The following is a 19474-nucleotide window of genomic DNA, read 5'->3' as shown; positions in this document are numbered from 1 at the left end:
CCTGGGCCCCGGCCCCGCCCCCGCGGCCTCGGAGCTACCGGCGCCCGCCCCGCCCCGCCCCGCGCCGCCCCGCGCCGGCTCCGCAGCTCGCGCCCGCTGGGCGCCGGGCCATGGCGCTGCTGCGGGATGTGTCGCTGCAGGATCCGCGGGACCGCTTCGAGCTGCTGCAACGCGTGGGGGCCGGGACCTATGGCGACGTGTACAAGGTGCGCCGGGCGGCAAAACGGGCGGGAGCGCGGAGAGGGGGGTGCCCGCTCCCGCGCCCGCCGCAGACGCCAGCCCCCAGCCCCGCCCCCTCCCATCCCGCTTCTTCCCCTCGGCCCGCAGGCCCGCGACACCGTCACGTCGGAACTGGCCGCCGTGAAGATCGTCAAGCTAGACCCAGGTGAGGGCCCAGGCGGGGCCTCTGCGCTGGAGAGAGGCCGGGCGCGGGCGGGCGCGCTGTCGGGGGCGAAGAGTTGACATTTCTAGATCCCCTGAGAGGCAGGCTCCAGGAGGAGCTGTGGCCTGGCACCTGTCTGGCCGAGGAACAGGCACTCTGCCCATTTTGCAGATGGGACACTAAGTCAGGGCGACCCTTACCCACCACCCCATGATGCCTTGTGCTCCTCAGGGGACGACATCAGTTCCCTCCAGCAGGAAATCACCATCCTTCGTGAGTGCCGCCACCCCAATGTGGTGGCCTACATTGGCAGCTACCTCAGGTGAGGTTGCTTTATCCTCTGCCCCAGGCAGCCCCCATATGGCCTGCTGTGTGCCCACCCCCAGCTCTGTGTCCCCCCAGGAATGACCGCTTGTGGATCTGCATGGAGTTCTGCGGAGGGGGGTCTCTGCAGGAGATTTACCACGGTGAGGGCCAGGCTCTAGGCTTCAAAGGGCCATGACCTTCCCCCCACCCCAATATGGGGGAAAGAGAGGGAGTCCAAGATGGACTTGGGCTCCTCTTCACTCCTGACTGGCTGTGTGACCTTGAGAGAAATGCTCTCCTTCTCTGGGCTCAGAATCCCAGACTGTGCTGGGAGGGGATGTGGCTACTACCTCTTGACCTAGTGGTGCTTGGTGAAAGCACTGGGTAGTTGGGAGGGTTGCATACCCTGGAGACTCCTGTGTCAGCCCCTTGCCCTTTCCATTTCAGCCACTGGGCCCCTAGAAGAACGGCAGATTGCATATGTCTGCCGAGAGGCACTGAAGGTAGCTATGCCCATGAGCTACCCACATTCCGTGGAGCCAGCTGACCCGTGGTGGGAGGGTAGAGTGCCTCAGGCAGGGCTGGCCCCAGGGTCTGTGGGTCCTGGGGGGAAGGGGCCTCAGGCCTGTTGCCGGAAGCAGCCCATTTCCCTCTTGGCTCAGTCACTTCCTGTTTGGGGAGTGGGGAGGAGGAAGCGGCTTGGGTGGGGGGCCCAGTCCTGAAAAGGGGCGGAGGGGAGGGGAGAGTACTAGGGGGCTGCCCTCAGGGATGCCTCTTTGTCCCCAGGGACTCCACCACTTGCATTCTCAGGGGAAGATCCACAGAGACATCAAGGTAGGAGTGGACCGAAGGCATGGTGAGGGGGGAGGAGGCGGCCTTGGGGACACCAGACGGGATTCTCTCTCCTCCATCCCCACAGGGAGCCAACCTTCTCCTCACTCTCCAGGGAGATGTCAAGCTGGGTCAGTACCGGGAATGCAGTCAGGGAGAGGGCTCAGTGGGAGCCCTGGAAACCACAGGTGCCGGGTTACCAGGGGCAGGCCACTTTACTGCTTGGGCCTCGGTTTCCCCGCTTAGAAACGCAGCAGGACTTCCTACTTGCTGGAAGTTGGATGAGGTTGGTCTTGGTGGAGGCTGAGGCGGGACCAGGAACTCAGTCAGGGATAGAGGGTACCCAGCCCCTCCAAGGGACCTGCCTGGCCTCAGACCTGTGGCAGCTGTGGCTGGACCTGGGCCACCTGGCCATCTGAGCCTGAGCCCTGGGGTGGCTGGCAAATGGGACAGAGGCTGGGAGAGCAGCTGTTCTTCCTTGCAGCTGACTTCGGGGTGTCGGGCGAGCTGACGGCATCTGTGGCCAAGAGGAAGTCTTTCATTGGGACTCCGTACTGGTGAGGCTGTACCCTGGGCAGAAGGCTGGGCTGTACCCTGGGCAGAGGGTGGGGCACCTGGCCATGCCATCTGTGCTCTCTTCTAGGATGGCTCCAGAGGTGGCAGCGGTGGAGCGCAAGGGTGGCTACAATGAGCTGTGTGATGTCTGGGCCCTGGGCATCACTGCCATTGAGCTGGGCGAGCTGCAGCCGCCCCTCTTCCATCTGCACCCCATGAGGTCAGCCTCATACCTGCCCCTCGCCTGACCCTTGCTCTGCTGACCCTTGACCCTGACCTCCCATCTTCCACAGGGCCTTAATGCTCATGTCAAAGAGCAGCTTTCAGCCACCCAAGCTGAGAGACAAGACACGCTGGTGAGGACCCTTCTCTCCCCGCTGCTGGGACCTCTGACTCCCAGGGCAGGCATGGAGTCAAGAGCCCTGCTTTTCAGGCCCCCACAGACCATCTGAGTGATGGTCTGGGCAAGGGGGACCAGTGTAGACAGGAAAGAAGGGCAGATGACCGGGCTGGAGTTGCTGCCATGTCACAATAGCCATGTTGACAGGCAGCTCCCTCCTGGGTGGGCCGTCAGTCCTGGGCTGGCAGGACAGCTGGCAGGATGCCCCACCCGAGGCCTAACCTGGGCTGGGGCGGTGGCTCTTGTGCCTACCAGGACCCAGAATTTCCACCATTTCCTCAAGCTGGCCTTAACCAAGAACCCCAAGAAGAGGCCAACGGCTGAGAAGCTTCTGCAGGTAGGAGAAGGGGACGGGTCTGGGGCTTGATGCTTCAAAGCAGGGCCTGCATGACAGGGCCCAGTCTGATCACCCCTCCATCCTCCAGCACCCATTCACAACCCAGCACCTCCCACGGGCCCTCCTCACACAGCTCTTGGACAAGGCCAGTGACCCCCACCTAGGAACCCCCTCCCCTGAGGACTGTGAGCTGGAGGTAAGTTGAGAGAATGCTGGGAAATGGGCTTTGGCCTGCCCAGGTAAGGAGGAGGTACCCAAAGGTGATATCGTCAAGGTCCCTTTAAGTTGCCTATTTCCAGCACAAAGAGCCTCCCTTCAGCTGAGCCTGCCCATCAGGAATCATTCCCGGCTGGGTCTGGCTTCCCTTTAATAACCACTTGATAAGTTCCTGCCTTGGGCCCAAACTGACCACGGCCGTGACTAAGCCTTCTTGCTTTATGTGTGATCCTTGGCAAGTTACTTGACCTCTTTGTGCCAGTTTTCCCATCTGGGAAATGGGGATGCCATTGTACCTCACAGGAACCTCGGTGGGTTGTAGGAAAATAAAGCACACCCATGGTATAAAGAACCTGGAAGACTTCCTGGCAGCAGGTGAGGCCCCCAGGTGTCCACCGTGCTTGTTCTTTTTTAGACCTATGACATGTTCCCAGACACCATCCACTCCCGGGGGCAGCATGGCCCTGCTGAGAGGACCCCCTCCGAGATCCAGTGTGAGTCCTCTGGCAGGAAGACGCGGCTCAGATTAGGTGTGGGGGGCTCAGTCCTAAGCTGTGCCCCTCACCCTGTACTCTGGGCCCCCCAGTTCACCAGGTGAAATTTGGCGCCCCACGCAGGAAGGAGACGGACCCCCTGAATGAGCCGGTGAGGGGTGGCTGCGGGAGGGGGACAGCCGGGGGCGTTGGGCCGATGAGGCTGAGCACCTCAGCAGGGCCCCGGGGGCCAGGGGCTTCTTCTGGGGCCAAGTTCTTTGCTCAATGGGCTGGAGGGTGGCAAGATGACCATACCTGTCTGAAAAGGGGCCTGTCACAGAGCCGAGCCCCCGTGCTACCTGCCCCTGTCAAGCCACACTTCCCAGCATCTGTCACTGATGTGTCACTGAGGTCTCTGCTGTCTGTCTCCGTCACCATCAGAAGCTGTCTTGCATCCAGTGGCCCTCCCTAAGCCATCCTCTGCATGTCTGTCCCTTTCTGCTTCCTGTTTGTCACACTCACCATCTCAGGCCCTCTGTCTTTTGCCTGCTGTGTTTGCACTTTCCATCTGTCTGTCTGTCGTCTGTCCGGCAGTGTCTTGATCACTCTCTGCCTCTCTCCCTCCACCTGCCCCATCTCTCTGACACGGTTTCCCCCAGTGGGAGGAAGAGTGGACGCTGCTGGGAAAGGAGGAGCTGAGTGGGTGAGTGACGGAGGGGAAGTCACGGGGTGGGGGGTGGGGACAGCGGTGAGGCTGACCTCTGACCCCTCTCCCTCCACCAGGAGCCTGCTGCAGTCAGTCCAGGAGGCCCTGGAGGAAAGGTGAGGGGCTGGTGGCCCTAGTGGTCTCCCTCCAGATCCGCCTAGTCCTGGTTGCTAACCTTGGGTGGGCAGGACAGGGACAGCCAGGCCGCCTCACACTCGCTGCTCTTTGCTTTGTCTCTGCAGAAGCCTGACCATTCGGCCAGCCTCGGAGCTCCAGGTGCGGAGTGGTGGGAGAAGGGCTGGGGAGTGGGAGAGTGTGCAGAGGGGCGATTGGGCTGGGGCAGGGTCATCTACTAACAGCTGGCTGGGGCCTCTTGCCAGGAGCTGGACTCCCCAGATAATGCCATGGGAACCATCAAGCGGGCTCCGTTCTTGGGGCTGCCCCCCACTGAGCCCACAGTTGAGGCCCCTCTGCCCAGCCCCCCAGGTGAGTCCTGGGCTCTGGAGGCCAGGAGGCAGAGGCAGGCCCAGGGCGAGGGTAAAGGCTAGAAATCACTGTGGCCTGTGCCTGCAGGAACCCTGGCCCTAGTTCCTCCTGGCCCTGGCAGCCCGCCACTCCTGCCCACTGCCTGGGCCACCATGAAGCAGCAGGAAGATCCTGAGGTGAGGGGCCTACATGGGGGTGGGGAGGTAGGCCCCGGGGCTTGCCTCAGCCCTGACTCTCCCCCTCCCTCCCAGAGGTCATCCTGCCATGGTCTCCCCCCAACCCCCAAGGTGCACGTAAGTGTTTGCCCACAGCCCCTGCAGCCCTGCTCCCCATTGCCCACGGCGCCCTCACTGCCCCTCCCCGCCTCTGCAGATGGGTGCCTGCTTCTCCAAGGTCTTCAATGGCTGCCCCTTGCGGATCCATGCTGCTGTCACCTGGATTCACCCCGTTACTCGAGGTAGGCCAGGACTGGGAGAGGCTTTACCTGGATCCGCGGCTTGAGCCAGGGTGCGTGGCCAGCCTCTGACCTTCCCCGACCTGCAGACCAGTTCCTGGTGGTGGGGGCGGAGGAAGGCATCTACACCCTCAACCTGCACGAACTGCACGAGGACACGCTGGAGAAGGTGAGGTCGGCCAGCTGAGGGGGGTGGAGGCCCTGGGCCCTGGGGCTGACCACCTGTCCCCTGCCTCTGTGGCTCCAGCTCATCTCGCACCGCTGCTCCTGGCTCTACTGTGTGAACAATGTGCTGCTGTCACTCTCAGGTAGGAGGTGGGGAGTGGAGGCGGGAGGAGGGATGCCACATTCATCCTGTCTGAGGCCGCCTCCTCCCTCCTGCAGGGAAATCCACGCACATCTGGGCGCATGACCTCCCGGGCCTGTTTGAACAGCGGAGACTCCAGCAGCAGGCCCCCCTCTCCATCCCCGCCAACCGCCTCACCCAGCGCATCATTCCCAGGTGAGGGCTGTTGTGGTCTTAGATATGTCACTTAAACATGTCACCTCCCTGAGCCCCATTTTTCTCCTGATTAGTAGAGTCGGTGGCCTCCCCTCCCCTTGCCCCAGGCTTCTTGGGAGGCAGGAAAGGGACAGTGGATGTGAAAGGGCATTTGTGGATGGTGGTGCTGTGGCTCAGGATGTGGGGCTTTGTCCCACCAATTAGCCTTCATGGAGCACTTCTGCTGGGCTTGGGGACATAAGTCGTCAAGCGAGTTCTTGCTTTCCAGAAAGAAGGGAGATGCATACGGGTGGGTGGGCGGCAGACAGCAACCAGGACTAGGCGGATCTGAAGGGAGATCACTAGGGGCCAGGAGGCTTCAGTGAGACCAGGCGAGCTCGTAGGGTTTCAGAGTGCTGGAAGGTTCCAGGTGACCCGGGTAGGGATTCCGGGCAGAGGGGAGAGCGGATGCAGCCTGCAGACCTGGGTGCTCTGAGTTTGAGTCCAGGAGCTGAGGAAGCCCCCTGGGGGCCGAGCCCATCCTCTGCCTTCTGTCCCATGTTTTGGGATTTGTCTGACTGGTGGCAGCGTTGGCAGCATGTTATTATTTCATTTTATATTATTTTATTGAGCCTAAGGGCACTCAGCCACTGAGCCCATCCTCAGCCCTTTTTTGGCATTTTAGGGTCTCACTAAGTTGCTTAGCGCCTTGCTAAGTTGCCAAGGTTGATGTGAACTCTCAATCCTCGTGCCTCAGCCTCCTGAGCTGCTGGATTGCAGGCATGCGCCACCAGGCCCAGCTATTATTTATCTTTTTGAGTTAGTGTCTCCACTCGGCATTGGGGCACAAACCTGAAACTCAGCGGTTTGAGAGGCTGAGGCAGGAGAATGGCAAGTTCCAGGCTGGCCTCATCCACTTATCAAGACCCTGTCTCAAAATAAAATTTAAAAACGGCTGGGGGGAGCTGGGCACAGTAGAGCACCAACAAAAGTGGAAAATGGGGCTGGGGGTAGGGCTCAGTGGTAGATCACCCCAGTTCGATCCCCAGAACCACAGAAAGAGACAGATAGGATCTTGTCACATTGCCCAGGCTCAAACTGGCAGTCTTCCCACCTCAGCCACCACGTCCAGCTACTGTCAGCATTTTAAGAGGACCCGTCTGTGGGCCCATCAGGATTCTTCCTGCTGTAGGTGATTCACTGGCTTAAGCACAGAAAGGAGTTGAACAGCTTGTGTAACTGAAAGTGCAGGAGTCATGTTGGCTTCAGGCTCAGCTGGATCCAGTCTTAAATGACACCAGCAGGATTCAGTTTCTCGGCTTTGTTTCCTCTCATTGCCTTTATTCTCAAGCTGACTTTCTTGTCAGGTGATGGCCGCCCACAGGCCTAGGCCAGCGTTCTTCTAGAACCAGGACCGCCATTTCTAAGGCATCCTCACAAAAGCACCAGGGCTGATTGGCATTTTTTTTTCCAGCTTAAGTGTCTGCTCACCCCTGATCCAGCGTTTGGGGCCAGCGGGTGAGGAGCGCCAATGGCTAGGCCTGGGTCACCATCACCCATCCACTCCAGAAGACTGGGGGTGTAGAGGGGGCTCATTAGCCCCACACAGAGGAACATCGGGTCCTCTTGCCAAAAAGAAGAGATATTGGGCGGATAAAGACCAGGCACATCTGCTGGAGAGCTGTGGTGGACAGTGGGAGGGTGAATCAGAGGAGGGGAGGTGACAGCTGGAAGGAGGCTGGTGTGGTGGCCCAGGGCATGGGTTGGGCTAGGCCCTGGGGAGGGCCTGATGGCTGGAGCCATTTAGGAGGTGGAGTGGCAGAGCCTGGGGGCTGGTGGAGGAGCAGATCGCCTAGGCCGCTAGTGTTGACACTGTGTGCGTGCCATGTACTGTTCTGGGGCCTCTGCGTTAAAGGGACACTGCCCCTTGTCCCCACATCACTTGCTTGTGGTGGGAGGCAGATGATAGGCAACCAGAAAACAGAGGCTGTTTGGGAAAAGAGCGGGCGGAGGAGGGCCAGGCCTGTGCCGATCCTGGCTTTGGTTTATCATTTTGTCTTTGAGTCGTGGGAATTGGACCCAGGGCCGAGCACATGCTGGGCAGGTACTTTTCACTGAGCCACATCCCTAGCCTGCCCTTTTTACTTATTTGATTTTAAAATTTATTTTTTATTTTAATTTTTTTGGTACAAGGGATTGAACCCAGGGGCGCTTTAGCACTGAGCTTTGTCCCCAGTCCTTTTTCACTTTATTTTGAGACAGGGTCTCACTAAGTTACTGAGACTGGCCTCGAACTTGTGAGCACCTCCTGCTTCAGCCTCCTGAGTTGCTAGGATTACAGGCGTGTGCCACCGCACCCAGCTCGCTCAGCCTGGGGCTTTAACCAGGTGCTCCTAGAGGCTCCTCTGGTAAAGTGCAAAGACCTGGAGGAGCTGAGGGAGCCGGCCCTGTGGCTTATGGGGACAGCAGAAGTGGGCCTGGCCTGCCCGAGGAACAGCAGGGCAGTCTGTGTGGCCAGGAGGATGGCGTGAACAGTAGGCGATCAGGGAGGGTCCTGTGGCCACAGGGAGGCTTTTGGCTTTGACTCAGAGAAGCCCGGGGGCCACTGCCGAGGAGTCACACCTTGAGATCTCCAGGGATTTTTCAGCTCGGGGTGGAGGAGAGGCTGAAGTAGGTGAGGGTAGAAGTGGGGACCTATCTGGAGGCTGTCAGGGGCAGGTAGGAGGTGATGGTCGGGTGGACCTGGGTGGCAGTGGAGGAAGTGAAAACCAGTCCCATTCTGGCTGCTTTGCAAATTGAGCCAACAGGATTTCCTGATGACAGACGGTGGATGGAAGAGAAAGGGGGTCAAGGTTGGCCCCAAGGCCTTGGCTGGGCAGTGGGAAGGATGGAGCTGTCATCAGCCGTGGGTGTAGCAGGTTTCAGAGGGAGCTGAATTCAATTTTGTCACGTTAACATGCTTATTCACATGCTGTAATCTCAGCTGCTTGGGAGGCTGAGGCAGGAGGATCACAAGTTTGAGGCCAGCCTGGGCACCTTCGCAATACTCTGCCTTAAAAAAAGGGGCTGGGGGTTTTGCTCGGTGGCAGAGCGCTTGCCTAGTGTGTGTGAGTCTCTGGGTTCAACCTCCAGTACCACAAACTTAAAAAAAAAAAAAAAAAGGCGCTTATTTGCCTTGCAAGTGAGATCTCATCGGTTCATGGCTGGAGGGTGCTGGTACTCTAAGGAGAGCAGGCCAGGCTGTGGGCTCAGTGGATGGTTCTAGAAGCTGGTGCGCCAAGCAAGAAGGATGGGGCCAACCAGGCCAGTGGCAGCACCAGCTGGAGACTGGGAGGGCCAGGTCCTTCCTGTGGTGTTCCCTCGAGTCCCTGGGACTGCACCTGGTGCTCAGTGGTCTCAGGGCCTCCCTTCCTGAGCTGGGTCAGCAAGGGAGCCTCTGCTTTGGCCCTGGACTGCAGGAAGCAGACCACTGGAGCTCCTACGAGCCCCGCATCTGTGGGAAACCACAGAGTCACAGGGTCCACTCAGAACATGGAGGAGGGAGAACCATAGTTGTTTGGAGGAAAAATCAAATACAAAATAAATGCCACTGTCTCGCCCGAAGGTCAGCTGGGGAAGAGTGGGAGGAAGAAGGAGGGCAGAGGGCAGGGAGGGGCAGACGCCAGCTTCCTCCCAGGGGCCTGCATCCTGGCAGAGGTGCAGACAGGGCCTGGCCACTGGATGGAGGTGGCAGGGCCACAGGTAGCCCTGTACCCCAGAGGAGGAAACAGGCTCAGAGGGTACCCTGGGGGTTGGGGAGCTCCCCATGATCAAGGCAAGGACCCCTTTGATGACCACCCCCACCTCTTCTCCCAGGCAACAAGACAGACCACCCACTGGTCCTGCAGGGCTGTAAAAGGCATGCCATTTGCTATTAGAAGTCCTTGCCCTTCCCTGGGCCCATCTGTGAAATGGGCCACGTGTGCTCTGCACTGTGGGAGAATCAGATCCCACCTCGATTCCTGACCCTCCATAATCTCTTCATTTCTTTATGCCTTGCCTTTGCCTAAAAAAGGAGGTACAGTGACTCAAAACAGCAGAGAAGCAATGGTCCTGGGTGCAAGTGCCCCTCTGCATTAACTCATTTAAGCCTTGCTATGACTCTTTGAGGTGGGCTCCGGTGATATGCCCATCATACAGATGAGGAAATTGAGGCACAGACAGGTGGAGTAACTTGTCCAAAGCCACACAGTACTAGGTATAGTTTTGTGATCCAACCCCCCCTGTCCAGAGTCTATGGGGACACTGCATACTAGACAGACACAACAGGGCTATAGATCCTCTGTCCCTTCCAGCTGTGAAAAGCAAGTTGCTTTGCCTCTCTGAGCCTCAGTCTTCTACCTGTAAACTGGGAAGATGAGCCAGAGCAAGGTAATGCATGCCTGTAAATTCTAGCAACCCAGGAGGCTGAGGCAGGAGGATTGCAAGTTCAAGGCCAGCTTTGTAACTTAGGGAGACCCTGTCTCAAAATAAAAAATATGAAGGCCTGGGGATGTAGCTCAGTCGTAGAGCACCCTGGGTTCAATTCCCAGAACTGGGAAAGAAAAAAAGGCAGGAATGTAATACTTGCCACCTCTTGAGGATCCGTGGGGACCTTGCCCACGGATAACTCCCCACACAAATGTCCTGGTTGTCACTCCTACAGGCGCTTTGCCCTATCTACCAAGATTCCTGACACCAAAGGTTGCCTGCAGTGTCGTGTGGGTAAGAGCTCGCTCGCGCGGCCTGGAAGTGGGTGAGGCCTAGCCTCCGCTGACCCCCATTTCCCCGCAGTGCGGAACCCCTACACGGGCGCCACCTTCCTGCTGGCCGCCTTACCCTCCAGCCTGCTCCTGCTGCAGTGGTATGAGCCCCTGCAGAAGTTCCTGCTGCTGAAGGTGCGGGTCCTGGGGAGGCTCAGGTGGGTGGCAGGGGACCTAGGGGAGACACAGAGACCCAGGCATCCCTGCCGCCCCCAGAACTTCTCCAGCCCCCTGCCCAGCCCCGCTGCAATGCTGGAGCCCTTGGTGCTGGAAGGGAAGGAGTTGCCGCAGGTGTGTGTGGGAGCCGAGGGGCCCGTGGGGCCTGGCTGCCGTGTCCTTTTCCACATCCTGCCCCTGGAGGCTGGCCTGACCCCTGACATCCTCATCCCACCTGGTGAGTGGAGGGCAGGGCTGCTGGGTGGGATTGGGTGTACATACGTGAGAGAGCGGGGAGGAAGGGAGGACCAGGTTCTGAGATCTCCAAGCAGGATGCCAGGTGAGTGAGTCAGAGGTGGGGCACAGCAGAGCCAGAGGTGATTCCACAGAGACCTCGCAGCCTCCCGATAACGTGCTTCAGCTTGGCTTCTGTCAAAGACTTCGTTAGACTGAACTGGGTGCCATCAGGGTGTCTGTAGGCACAGCTACTTGGTAGGCTAAGGTGGGAGGATTGCTTGCCCAGGAGTTTGAGGCCCTCTTCGGCAGCATAATGAGATCCTGTCTCAAAAACAAACAAAAAAAAGCAGAGAAGGAAGCTGGGTGCATGGTTCACGCATGTGATCTCAGTGACTTGGGAAGCTGAGGCAGGAGGGTCACAGGTTCGAGGTAAGCCTCAGTAATTCAGTGGAGGCCCTCAGCAACTTAGCAAGACCCTGTCTCAAAAATAAATAAGGGAGGAGCTGGGGTTGTGGCTCAGAGGTAGAGTGCTCACCTGCCATGTGAACCCATGCTGGGTTCGATCCCCAGCACCCCATAAAGTAAAATTAAGTCATTGTGTCCACCTAAATAAATAAATAAATAAGGGAGCTTCTGTTGTAGCTCAGTGGAAGTGCGCTTGCCTAGCATGTGTGAAGCACTGGGTTCGATTCTCAGCACCAAATATGAATAAATAAAATAAAGGTCCATCAACAACTAAAAAATATTAAAAATAAATAAATAAATGAGGGGCTGAGGTTGTAGCTCAGTGGTAGAGCGCTTGCCTAGCATGTGAGGCACTGGGTTCCATCCTCAGCACCACATTAAAAAAATAAACAAAGGTATTGTGTCTATCTACAAGTAAATATTTTTTCTTTTAAATTTAAAAATAAATAGAGCTCCGGTGGTAAAGCAAACCTCTGGGTTCAATCCCCAAAACCAGAAAAAGCGGGTGGGGTAGGGTTTTGTTTGTTTGCTTTCATTAGACCAAAGGGCATGCAGCTGAGAAAAAAGTGGTTGACATGCTCAGGTTGTGGCAGGGGCCTGGGGAAGCAGCAGATCTGTCGGGGGCAGGGCTAGAGGCCTCCATTTTCAGCAGGGAGGCAGGACGCTGGGCGTGGGGACAGCTCAGGGGCAGTGGGTAGGCACATGTGGACTGAGGCCTGCTGGGAAGATCCTGGCCAGAGGCCTCACTTGCAGGATCTCACTGCAGATTGTCACAGCCGCCCTGCAGATCAGGTGTCCTCAGGCCTGGGTTACCAGGAGGAACCAGAGCTCAGAGAGGCACAGTGACTTGTTGCAGGTCACATGGGAACTGAGTCTTAAACCCGGTTTGCCCAACTAGAGCTCTCCCTGGGATGCCTCCTCTGGCCCCAGGAGCCCAAAGGTCCCTTACCTTATCTGAGTAGATGAGGTATCTTGTCCCCACTGGTGGTATGAGGCTGGAATGCACTCATGGCCAAGGGCTATCTGGTGCATGTCCCCCATGTTCTCTGGGGGTCAGAGCAGGCTGGTGGCTCAGCCAGGCTCTGTCTCCCCTCTCTGCCCACAGAGGGGATCCCAGGCCCAGCCCAGCAGGTGATCCAGGTGGACAGGGATACAGTCCTGGTCAGCTTTGAACGTGAGTGTCTCTGGGACTAGGGCTGGGGGCAGCAGAGAGCGGGTGTGAGGAGGCTGTGTGGGGCTGCCTTCCTGGAGGGAGACCCACCATCCCCCCTCTGCAGGCTGTGTGAGGATCGTCAACCTGCAGGGCGAGCCCACGGCCACCCTGGCTCCTGAGCTGACTTTCGACTTTCCCATCGAGACTGTGGGTGAGTGAGCCAGAGGTGGGGCACAGCAGTGTCCCTGACTCCCAGCATATGAAGTGGCCCAGGGCCTGGGGCTAGCAGTGTGGGGAGGAGGCAGCATCCCTGGCCCCTCTTGGAAACCACCCTGGTCACCTAAATTCAGTGAGGACCTCTGTGGTCCAGACCTGTGTCCTGGTGGGGCTGTAGGAGCCAACCGCCTGGGGTCAGGTGGGGGCTGATGGAGCCAACCCCCCGCCCCCCGCCAGTGTGCCTGCAGGACAGCGTGCTGGCCTTCTGGAGCCATGGCATGCAAGGCCGCAGCCTGGACACCAACGAGGTGAGTGGGACTGGGACTCGGATGTCCCGGCCCTTTAGAGAGGATCTGAGGGGTGGTCTTAACACCCTTTGTCCTCCCAGGTGACCCAGGAGATCACAGATGAGACAAGGATCTTCCGAGTCCTGGGGGCCCACAGGTAAGCGGGGACACCCAGCCTCTCCTTCAGAGGCCCCTGGGGCAGAGGGAGGATGGACAGGCCTCTCCCCTGCCCCACTCACTGCTTGTGTTCCCTCAGAGACATCATCCTGGAGAGCATTCCCACTGACAACCCAGGGGCACACAGCAACCTGTACATCCTCACCGGCCACCAGAGCAGCTACTGAGTGGCCTCCCTGCCCTTTTGGGCCACTGGGCTCTTCCCAGATTAGAGGAGCCCAGGCGTCGGCTCTGCTGGAGCCAGGGGTACACCCATCCTGGGAGGTGTCAGGACTGGGTGAGCAGCAGAGCCCCCCAGGCCTTAGCAATAACTGGACCAGAGGAAGCTGCTGTTGCCTCCCCTGCCCCATGGGCAGCTCTATCCCTGGCAGGGGACCCTGGGCAGGAGGGGGCTCCTCTGCCAATCCATTCCATTTGTTCACATTTCCTTTCCGCTCTTCCTGCCAGGAGCCCACCCGGCTCTGCCCTGGGGAACGTGTACTTGAGAGTGCTGTTGGTATTAAAGCTGGTTGGTTTACCCCACTGTCCCTCTGGCTGTGCGGAGCTGAGCCCGCCTCATCTCCCTCCTCCTCTCTCCCTGCATCCGGGTGGGCACCTGGTTCTTCCCCTGTACGCTCCATGGAAGGGCAGGGCCACCAGAGTGCTGGGAGTCCAGTGGCCCTAGCAGTCACCTTAGGGGCAGTGCTACCCTCAGACTGGCAGCTAGACACCTTCATCCCAAAGACTCATGCAGGGGAGGGGCCTGAACAAGGGCCTGTCATTCAGGGCAGCCCTGATCCCTGTAGCTCTCACCAGGAAGGGCACCCCAGGGCTGCTCCACCAGCCCCAGAGGCTGCTGCCCATGGAGACAGCTGTGTGACCTGGGCTCTCCCCCTCCTGCTAACCACAGTGTCCCGTGTCAGGCCAGAAACGTTACCCTGTGGCCTTCAGGTTAGACTGGGAAGATTGGCCTGTGACCATCAGCACACACTCCCGAGGTAGCCCTAGTGCCAGGCTCTCGAGTCACCACTGGATGAGGACTAGCCCTCAGAGCAGGGGCCGTCCTTGCTGGGCACAACTCAAGAGCTCATGTGTCCTCCTGTGGCTCAGTTCGACTTTACCTTGTTCTCCTACAGTCACCAGAGTTCCCTTCAGAGGGCTCTGGGTGACCGAGCCAGGGATCCTGTTGCCCAGGTGCTGAGTGGCAACTTGTGACAAGAACCTTTGCGCACAGCAGGCCATGGAGGCAGGACGGGCGCCCTGAAGGGAGGGTCTGAGGGCACAGGCAGATCTCAGGAGAGCTGGAGCAAAGGCACGGGCTCAGGTAAAGGTGAGTGTTGGCATTAGACCTGTACACCTGGGGGACAACAGTTAGTGTCAACTCAGTAAAGCTATGGGGGGAGGCAGGACAGGGCAGTTCCTGTGAACAGACTTGTGGTCCTTGTTGTCACACTTGTCCCCTTGTCCACCCTCCAGCAGAGCTCTACTGCTGTTTCCAGTGAGTAGCAAGGGAATGGGCTCTACGCCAGGTGAGGGGTACATCCCACATTCCTGGTGAGACCCACAGGATGGTGAGAGGCACCTTCCAGCTCTGAAGGTTGATGTCCATCAGGGGATACCTGATGGGATAAGAGTGGCAGGGTAGGGGAACAGTGTGTCCCCAGCTTCCACCTGTCCAGATATCTTGGAGGTTTGCCAGGTAGGCGGGTGAAGGTGAACTCCCACCCTGCAGAGGCTCACGCCCCAGGGTGCAGGTGCCCTCAGAGCAACAGGCAGCAGACAGCGCCGCCTTGTGGCAGGCCGTCCAGCCCTCAGTTTGGACCTGAAGCGGGGGTGTGAGGTGGGGGAGTCCCATCTCATGAAAGGCAAGGCTATGAGCCAAAGAATGGCCAAGAAGCCGGGGAATATATACTAAAAATCTAATATTTATTTATGTGTTTGTTATACACAACCTTTAGTCAAGGCACATAATTTTTTTAAAATGCAACAATGAAAAGTGTTCCTTTCACCCAACTGGCAGCCCCCCAGGTTCCAGGCACTTAAAAACGCTTTTAGAAATATTTATACATAGGTTAAGTGTTTCAGTATGCTTTACCCACACCCCGCTGCTTCCTTATACACATGGTAACATACTCCGTGTGTTATACTGACCTTGCCCTTTTAAAATACATCCTGGAAGATCTTTCCATTATCTATTTTGCCCTTTTTTTTTTTTTTTTTTTTTTTTAATAGCTGAGGGTGGTCCATGGAATGGGTTTCCATAACCAATGTTAATGAACTGTAACTGGATACCTACTGATGGAAAATTATGTTGTTTCTACTACTGTGATATTAAAACAATGCTGCAATAAATATTCTTATGTCAATGCCACTCAGCACAGTCAGGTGTCTCTGGAGAATAAACTCCTGGAAACAGCATGCTGGGCCAGAGGTGGCCGTGTTTGTCATGGTGAGGGCCATTGTCAGATTGCCTCTGTGGACAGAAACCTGCAGAATGGGGAGACCAGCCTCTTTAAAAGTCTCAGTGTGGATAAGGAAGAGATCTGGTCATCTCAGATGTTCAGGGAACGGGCCCTTACCAGAAGTGTATCTGGTGGTGATGGACGAGGGGGAGAGACCCCTTGATGTATGGCTGTTTGCTGTAGGTGCATGGGGTCCCCAAGAGGAGTGAGTATGACGTGGTGCCGAGGATGTTTCTGAGCGGGGCCCCTGACTGGACGAGCAGCCTTACTTGATGAGCTCTAGGTTCCCTAAGGTACACCATGTCTTAAACTGAAGACGGGGTTGCTGGGAGGCCTGGAGTACCGTGATGTGCACCTGCAACACCACAGGTGAACCTCAGAGATTAAAACAGAAATGTGTCAAATTACAGAGTGTGACAGCATGCTGTAAAGCTTAAAAATAAGCAAATGAAACCATCTACTGTTTGGCCATGCATACCCATGACAAATATATTAAAAATCATGGGAGGAGGCTAGGCATGGTGGCACACCCCTGTACCCCCAGCAACTCAGGAGGACGAAGCAGGGAGAGTCCAAGTTCGAAGCTAGTCTGGCCAACTTAGGAAGAACCTGTCTCAAGTCTAAGGAAGGTAAAGTACAAAATTTGAATGGCAGCCTGTTTGAGGGGAATGGAGATGGCACAAGGAAGGACCCAGGAATTTGCAAAGGGATTGATGGGTCATGTTCTGGCTCTCGGGGAGGGTGGGGGTTGGAGTCACAGGGTGTGCAATGTCTAACTCAGTTTCTAACACATTAGATGCCACACGTCCTTTTGTATCAAATGTGGAAAATTTTTTTTTTAAGTCATGCAAGGCAGTGCATGCCCGTAATCCCAGCGACTATGGAGGCTGAGGTAGGAGGATCACAAGTTCAAGGCTAGCCTCAGCAATTTAGCAAAGCACTGTCTCAAAAACTGTTAGGCACGGGGGTGCACACCTGTAATCCCAGCGGCTCGGGAGGCTGAGGCAGGGGGATCAGGAGTTTCAGGCCAGCCTCACCAACCTAGTGAAGCCCTGTCTCAAAAAATAAATAAAATAGTCTGGGGGACTGGGAATGTAGCTCAGAGGTAGAGCATCTCTGGGTTCAATCCCCAGTACCCAAACAAAACACAAAACAAATTAGCTTTAATGGGAAGCTATAAACATGGCTTTACGTGAATAAATATTTATATGCCAACATTTTAAAAATGGGAAGCTATAAACATGGCTTTACGTGAATAAATATTTGTATGCCAACATTAAAAAAAAAAAAAAAAAAAAAAACATGGCGTTCAGGGGAAAGAATTATGGAAAGTACTTGGAGCACCATGGAGCTCACTCCATGGTAGAGGGCAGCAAAGGCTGGATGGACCCTGAGTCCAGGAGTTTCTTTCCTGGGGAGTCGGGGTGTACCACCCTCCTGGCACATCCCCATATTCCCCAACCTGGAAGCTTTCCCTGCCTCCTTTTTCAGTTTCGTTTCTTTTATTTATTTATTTATTTTTAGTTGTAACTGGACACAATAACTCTATTTTGTTTGTTTACAAGGTGCTGAGAATTGAACCCAGTGCCTCACACATGCTAGGCAAGCGTTCTACCACTGAGCCACACTCCTAGCCCTCCTTTTTCAGTTTCTACTGAGGTTTAATTACAGAGTCAAGATAAATTAAATCACTGGCTATGTGATTAAATTCAATCTCCAGCCCCTTTCGCCTCAGCAACTTAGGCTCTAACCAGCTTCGTGAGACCCTGTCTCAAAATTAAAAAAAAAAGGATGGGGGCTGGGGATGTGGCTCAAGCGGTAGCGCGCTCGCCTGGCATGTGTGTGGCCCGGGCTCGATCCTCAGCACCACATGCAAACAAAGATGTTGTGTCCGCCGAAAACTAAAAAATAAATATAAAAATTCTCTCTCTCTTCAAAAAAAAAAAAGGGATGGAGGTATATCTCAGTGGTTAAGTGCCCTTGGGTTCAATCCCTGGTACCACGGAGGGGGCATGCTTTTTAGATATTTCAAGGTAATGTTATAACTGTAACAAAAGTAGAAATTCATAATAAAAATAATCAAAATATTTTAATTTGGTAATTTAAAAATACTCAAAAAAATCCTGGCTCAAAAGAGGCAATTAAGCTGAAATAACCAGAAAGCGTGAAAATGACTGCCCCATGGGACAGTCACAACTGCAGCCCTGATGTTCATTATTTATTAGCTATTATTTGTGTATTTTTCTTTTCCGTTGTTAGGCTATGATTTTTCTTCATTTACTGTGGCATCCAACATGTTTTGCACTCAATAGCTGCTCAGACATCGAATGGCTTTTCCCTCCTCCAGAGAACTTGTATTTACAGTATAATTTTTCCTTCTCTCCATTTTCAAAATAGATGATGTTAAACTGGGGATTGAACCCAGTGCACTTTACCACTGAGCCACATGCCCAGCCCTTGTTTTTATTTTGAGACACGGCCTCACTAAGTTGCTGAAGCTGGCTTTTAACTTGCCATACTCCCGCCTCAGTCTCCCGAATACCTGGGTTTACAGATGTGCACCACCCTGCCTGGCAACTTCTTGATTCCCTTACCAATGACATGGGATGTGCTGTGCAACTCTCAGTAGCTTTCTCTATACAGTCAGCTACCCACTCGTTCCCCGTCATGGATTCAGCCAACTCTGGATGGAAAATATTCAGGAAAAAAGAAAATACAGTAGAGTGTAACAGCTACTGGCATAGCATTTACATTCTGTTAGGTATGAGAGGTCATCTAGAGATAAATCATACATGAGGATATGCACAAGTTATACACAAAGTCTATACCATTTTGTATAATGGACTTGAGCAACCACAGATTTTATATCCCAGTGGGGTTCTGTAACTGAGGGGTAGTACAAACATGCACACACACACATATAGGTTTTTTTTTTGTTTTTTTTTGGTGGTGCTAGGGATTGAACCCAGGGCTTTGTGCAGGCGAGGTAACACTAACATATCCCCAGCCCCCACATATAGGCTTTTTGTTTTGAAAAGACAAGATTATGTGATATGTACTTCTTTTGCTCCATAGTAATATATCACAGAAATCCCTTAGTCTACTGGTATTGATAAACAGCTTTTCAAGGCTGCCTAAGAGTCCAATTTATGAATATTGAGGGAAACCCACTGTTTCAAATTTTGACCATTACAATGATGTAGTAAATGTAGAGGACTTTGAACACATTTTATAATCACTTGTCTTATTTTTGAGGGCAGGTTGCCAGCAGTTCAATGCTGAATTGAAAGGTTTTGTACCGTTTGAAAGTATTTTGGAAAGTGGTTTTTTTCTTTTTTCTTTTTTTTTTTTGAGACACGGTCTATTTGATCTATTTACCCAGGCTAGTCTCCAACTCCTGGACTCCACCTGCCTCAACCTCCCAAGTGCTGGAAAAATAGGTGCTTGTCCTGGTGCCCAGCTCTCAAAAGAGATCACATTTCCTTTCCTTTTTTTTTTTTTTTTGCTTTGCTGGTCATGAATCTAGTGTCTCACTCTTGTTTGGCATGAGTTCTACCACAGAGCTACATCCCAAGCCCACTTCCCTTTAAATTTATTATTATGTGGTGCTGGGAATGAAACCAAGACTCTTCTGTGAACTAGGCAAGCACTGTACTACTGAGTTACATCTCCATTTTGAGACAAGGTCTTGCTAAACTGCTCAAGCTGGCCTCAAATTTGCAATTTTCCTGCCTCAGTCTCTCTAGTGGTGGGGATTACAAGCATTTACCACCATGTCCTTCCCAATATTGGCTTTTATCTGTAAAATGTGGTAATCGCCCCCCCCCCCGTGACTTTTGCATACAATTTTAATTTTTTGCTTATCAAGAATATCTTTTTCCTGGGGCTGGGATTGTGGCTCAGCGATAGAGTGCTCGCCTAGCACGTGCGAGGC

The 19474-nt window shown here is 54.9% G+C and overlaps 1 protein-coding gene across 2 annotated transcripts; it reads left to right on the top strand.

The window, feature by feature from the left end:
- Window positions 1-58: 58 nt before the first annotated feature.
- On the top strand, window positions 59-15449 carry Map4k2 (mitogen-activated protein kinase kinase kinase kinase 2). Of its 2 annotated transcripts, XM_076847477.2 has the most exons (32): window positions 59-206; window positions 328-385; window positions 614-704; window positions 785-849; window positions 1136-1191; window positions 1475-1522; window positions 1608-1650; window positions 2004-2076; window positions 2163-2294; window positions 2368-2430; window positions 2730-2811; window positions 2900-3007; window positions 3443-3521; window positions 3614-3672; window positions 4160-4203; window positions 4284-4322; window positions 4449-4482; window positions 4587-4692; window positions 4780-4868; window positions 4944-4985; window positions 5065-5149; window positions 5236-5315; window positions 5394-5454; window positions 5531-5648; window positions 10312-10370; window positions 10440-10543; window positions 10625-10802; window positions 12372-12440; window positions 12544-12630; window positions 12873-12943; window positions 13024-13079; window positions 13179-15449. In XM_076847477.2, the coding sequence occupies exons 1-32, from the start codon at window positions 111-113 to the stop codon at window positions 13264-13266; spliced, it is 2463 nt and encodes an 820-aa protein (XP_076703592.1). In that variant the 5' UTR covers window positions 59-110; the 3' UTR covers window positions 13267-15449. The 2 variants fall into 2 exon arrangements, with proteins under 2 accessions (XP_076703592.1, XP_076703594.1); XM_076847479.2 differs by lacking the exons at window positions 59-206; window positions 1136-1191.
- The last annotated feature ends 4025 nt before the right edge of the window (window positions 15450-19474 follow it).

Source organism: Callospermophilus lateralis, chromosome 2, assembly GCF_048772815.1.
Source record: "Callospermophilus lateralis isolate mCalLat2 chromosome 2, mCalLat2.hap1, whole genome shotgun sequence".
Taxonomy (NCBI): Eukaryota; Metazoa; Chordata; class Mammalia; order Rodentia; family Sciuridae; genus Callospermophilus; species Callospermophilus lateralis.
Note: the sequence above shows the minus strand (reverse complement) of the source record. Positions and strands in the feature narration are given on the sequence as shown.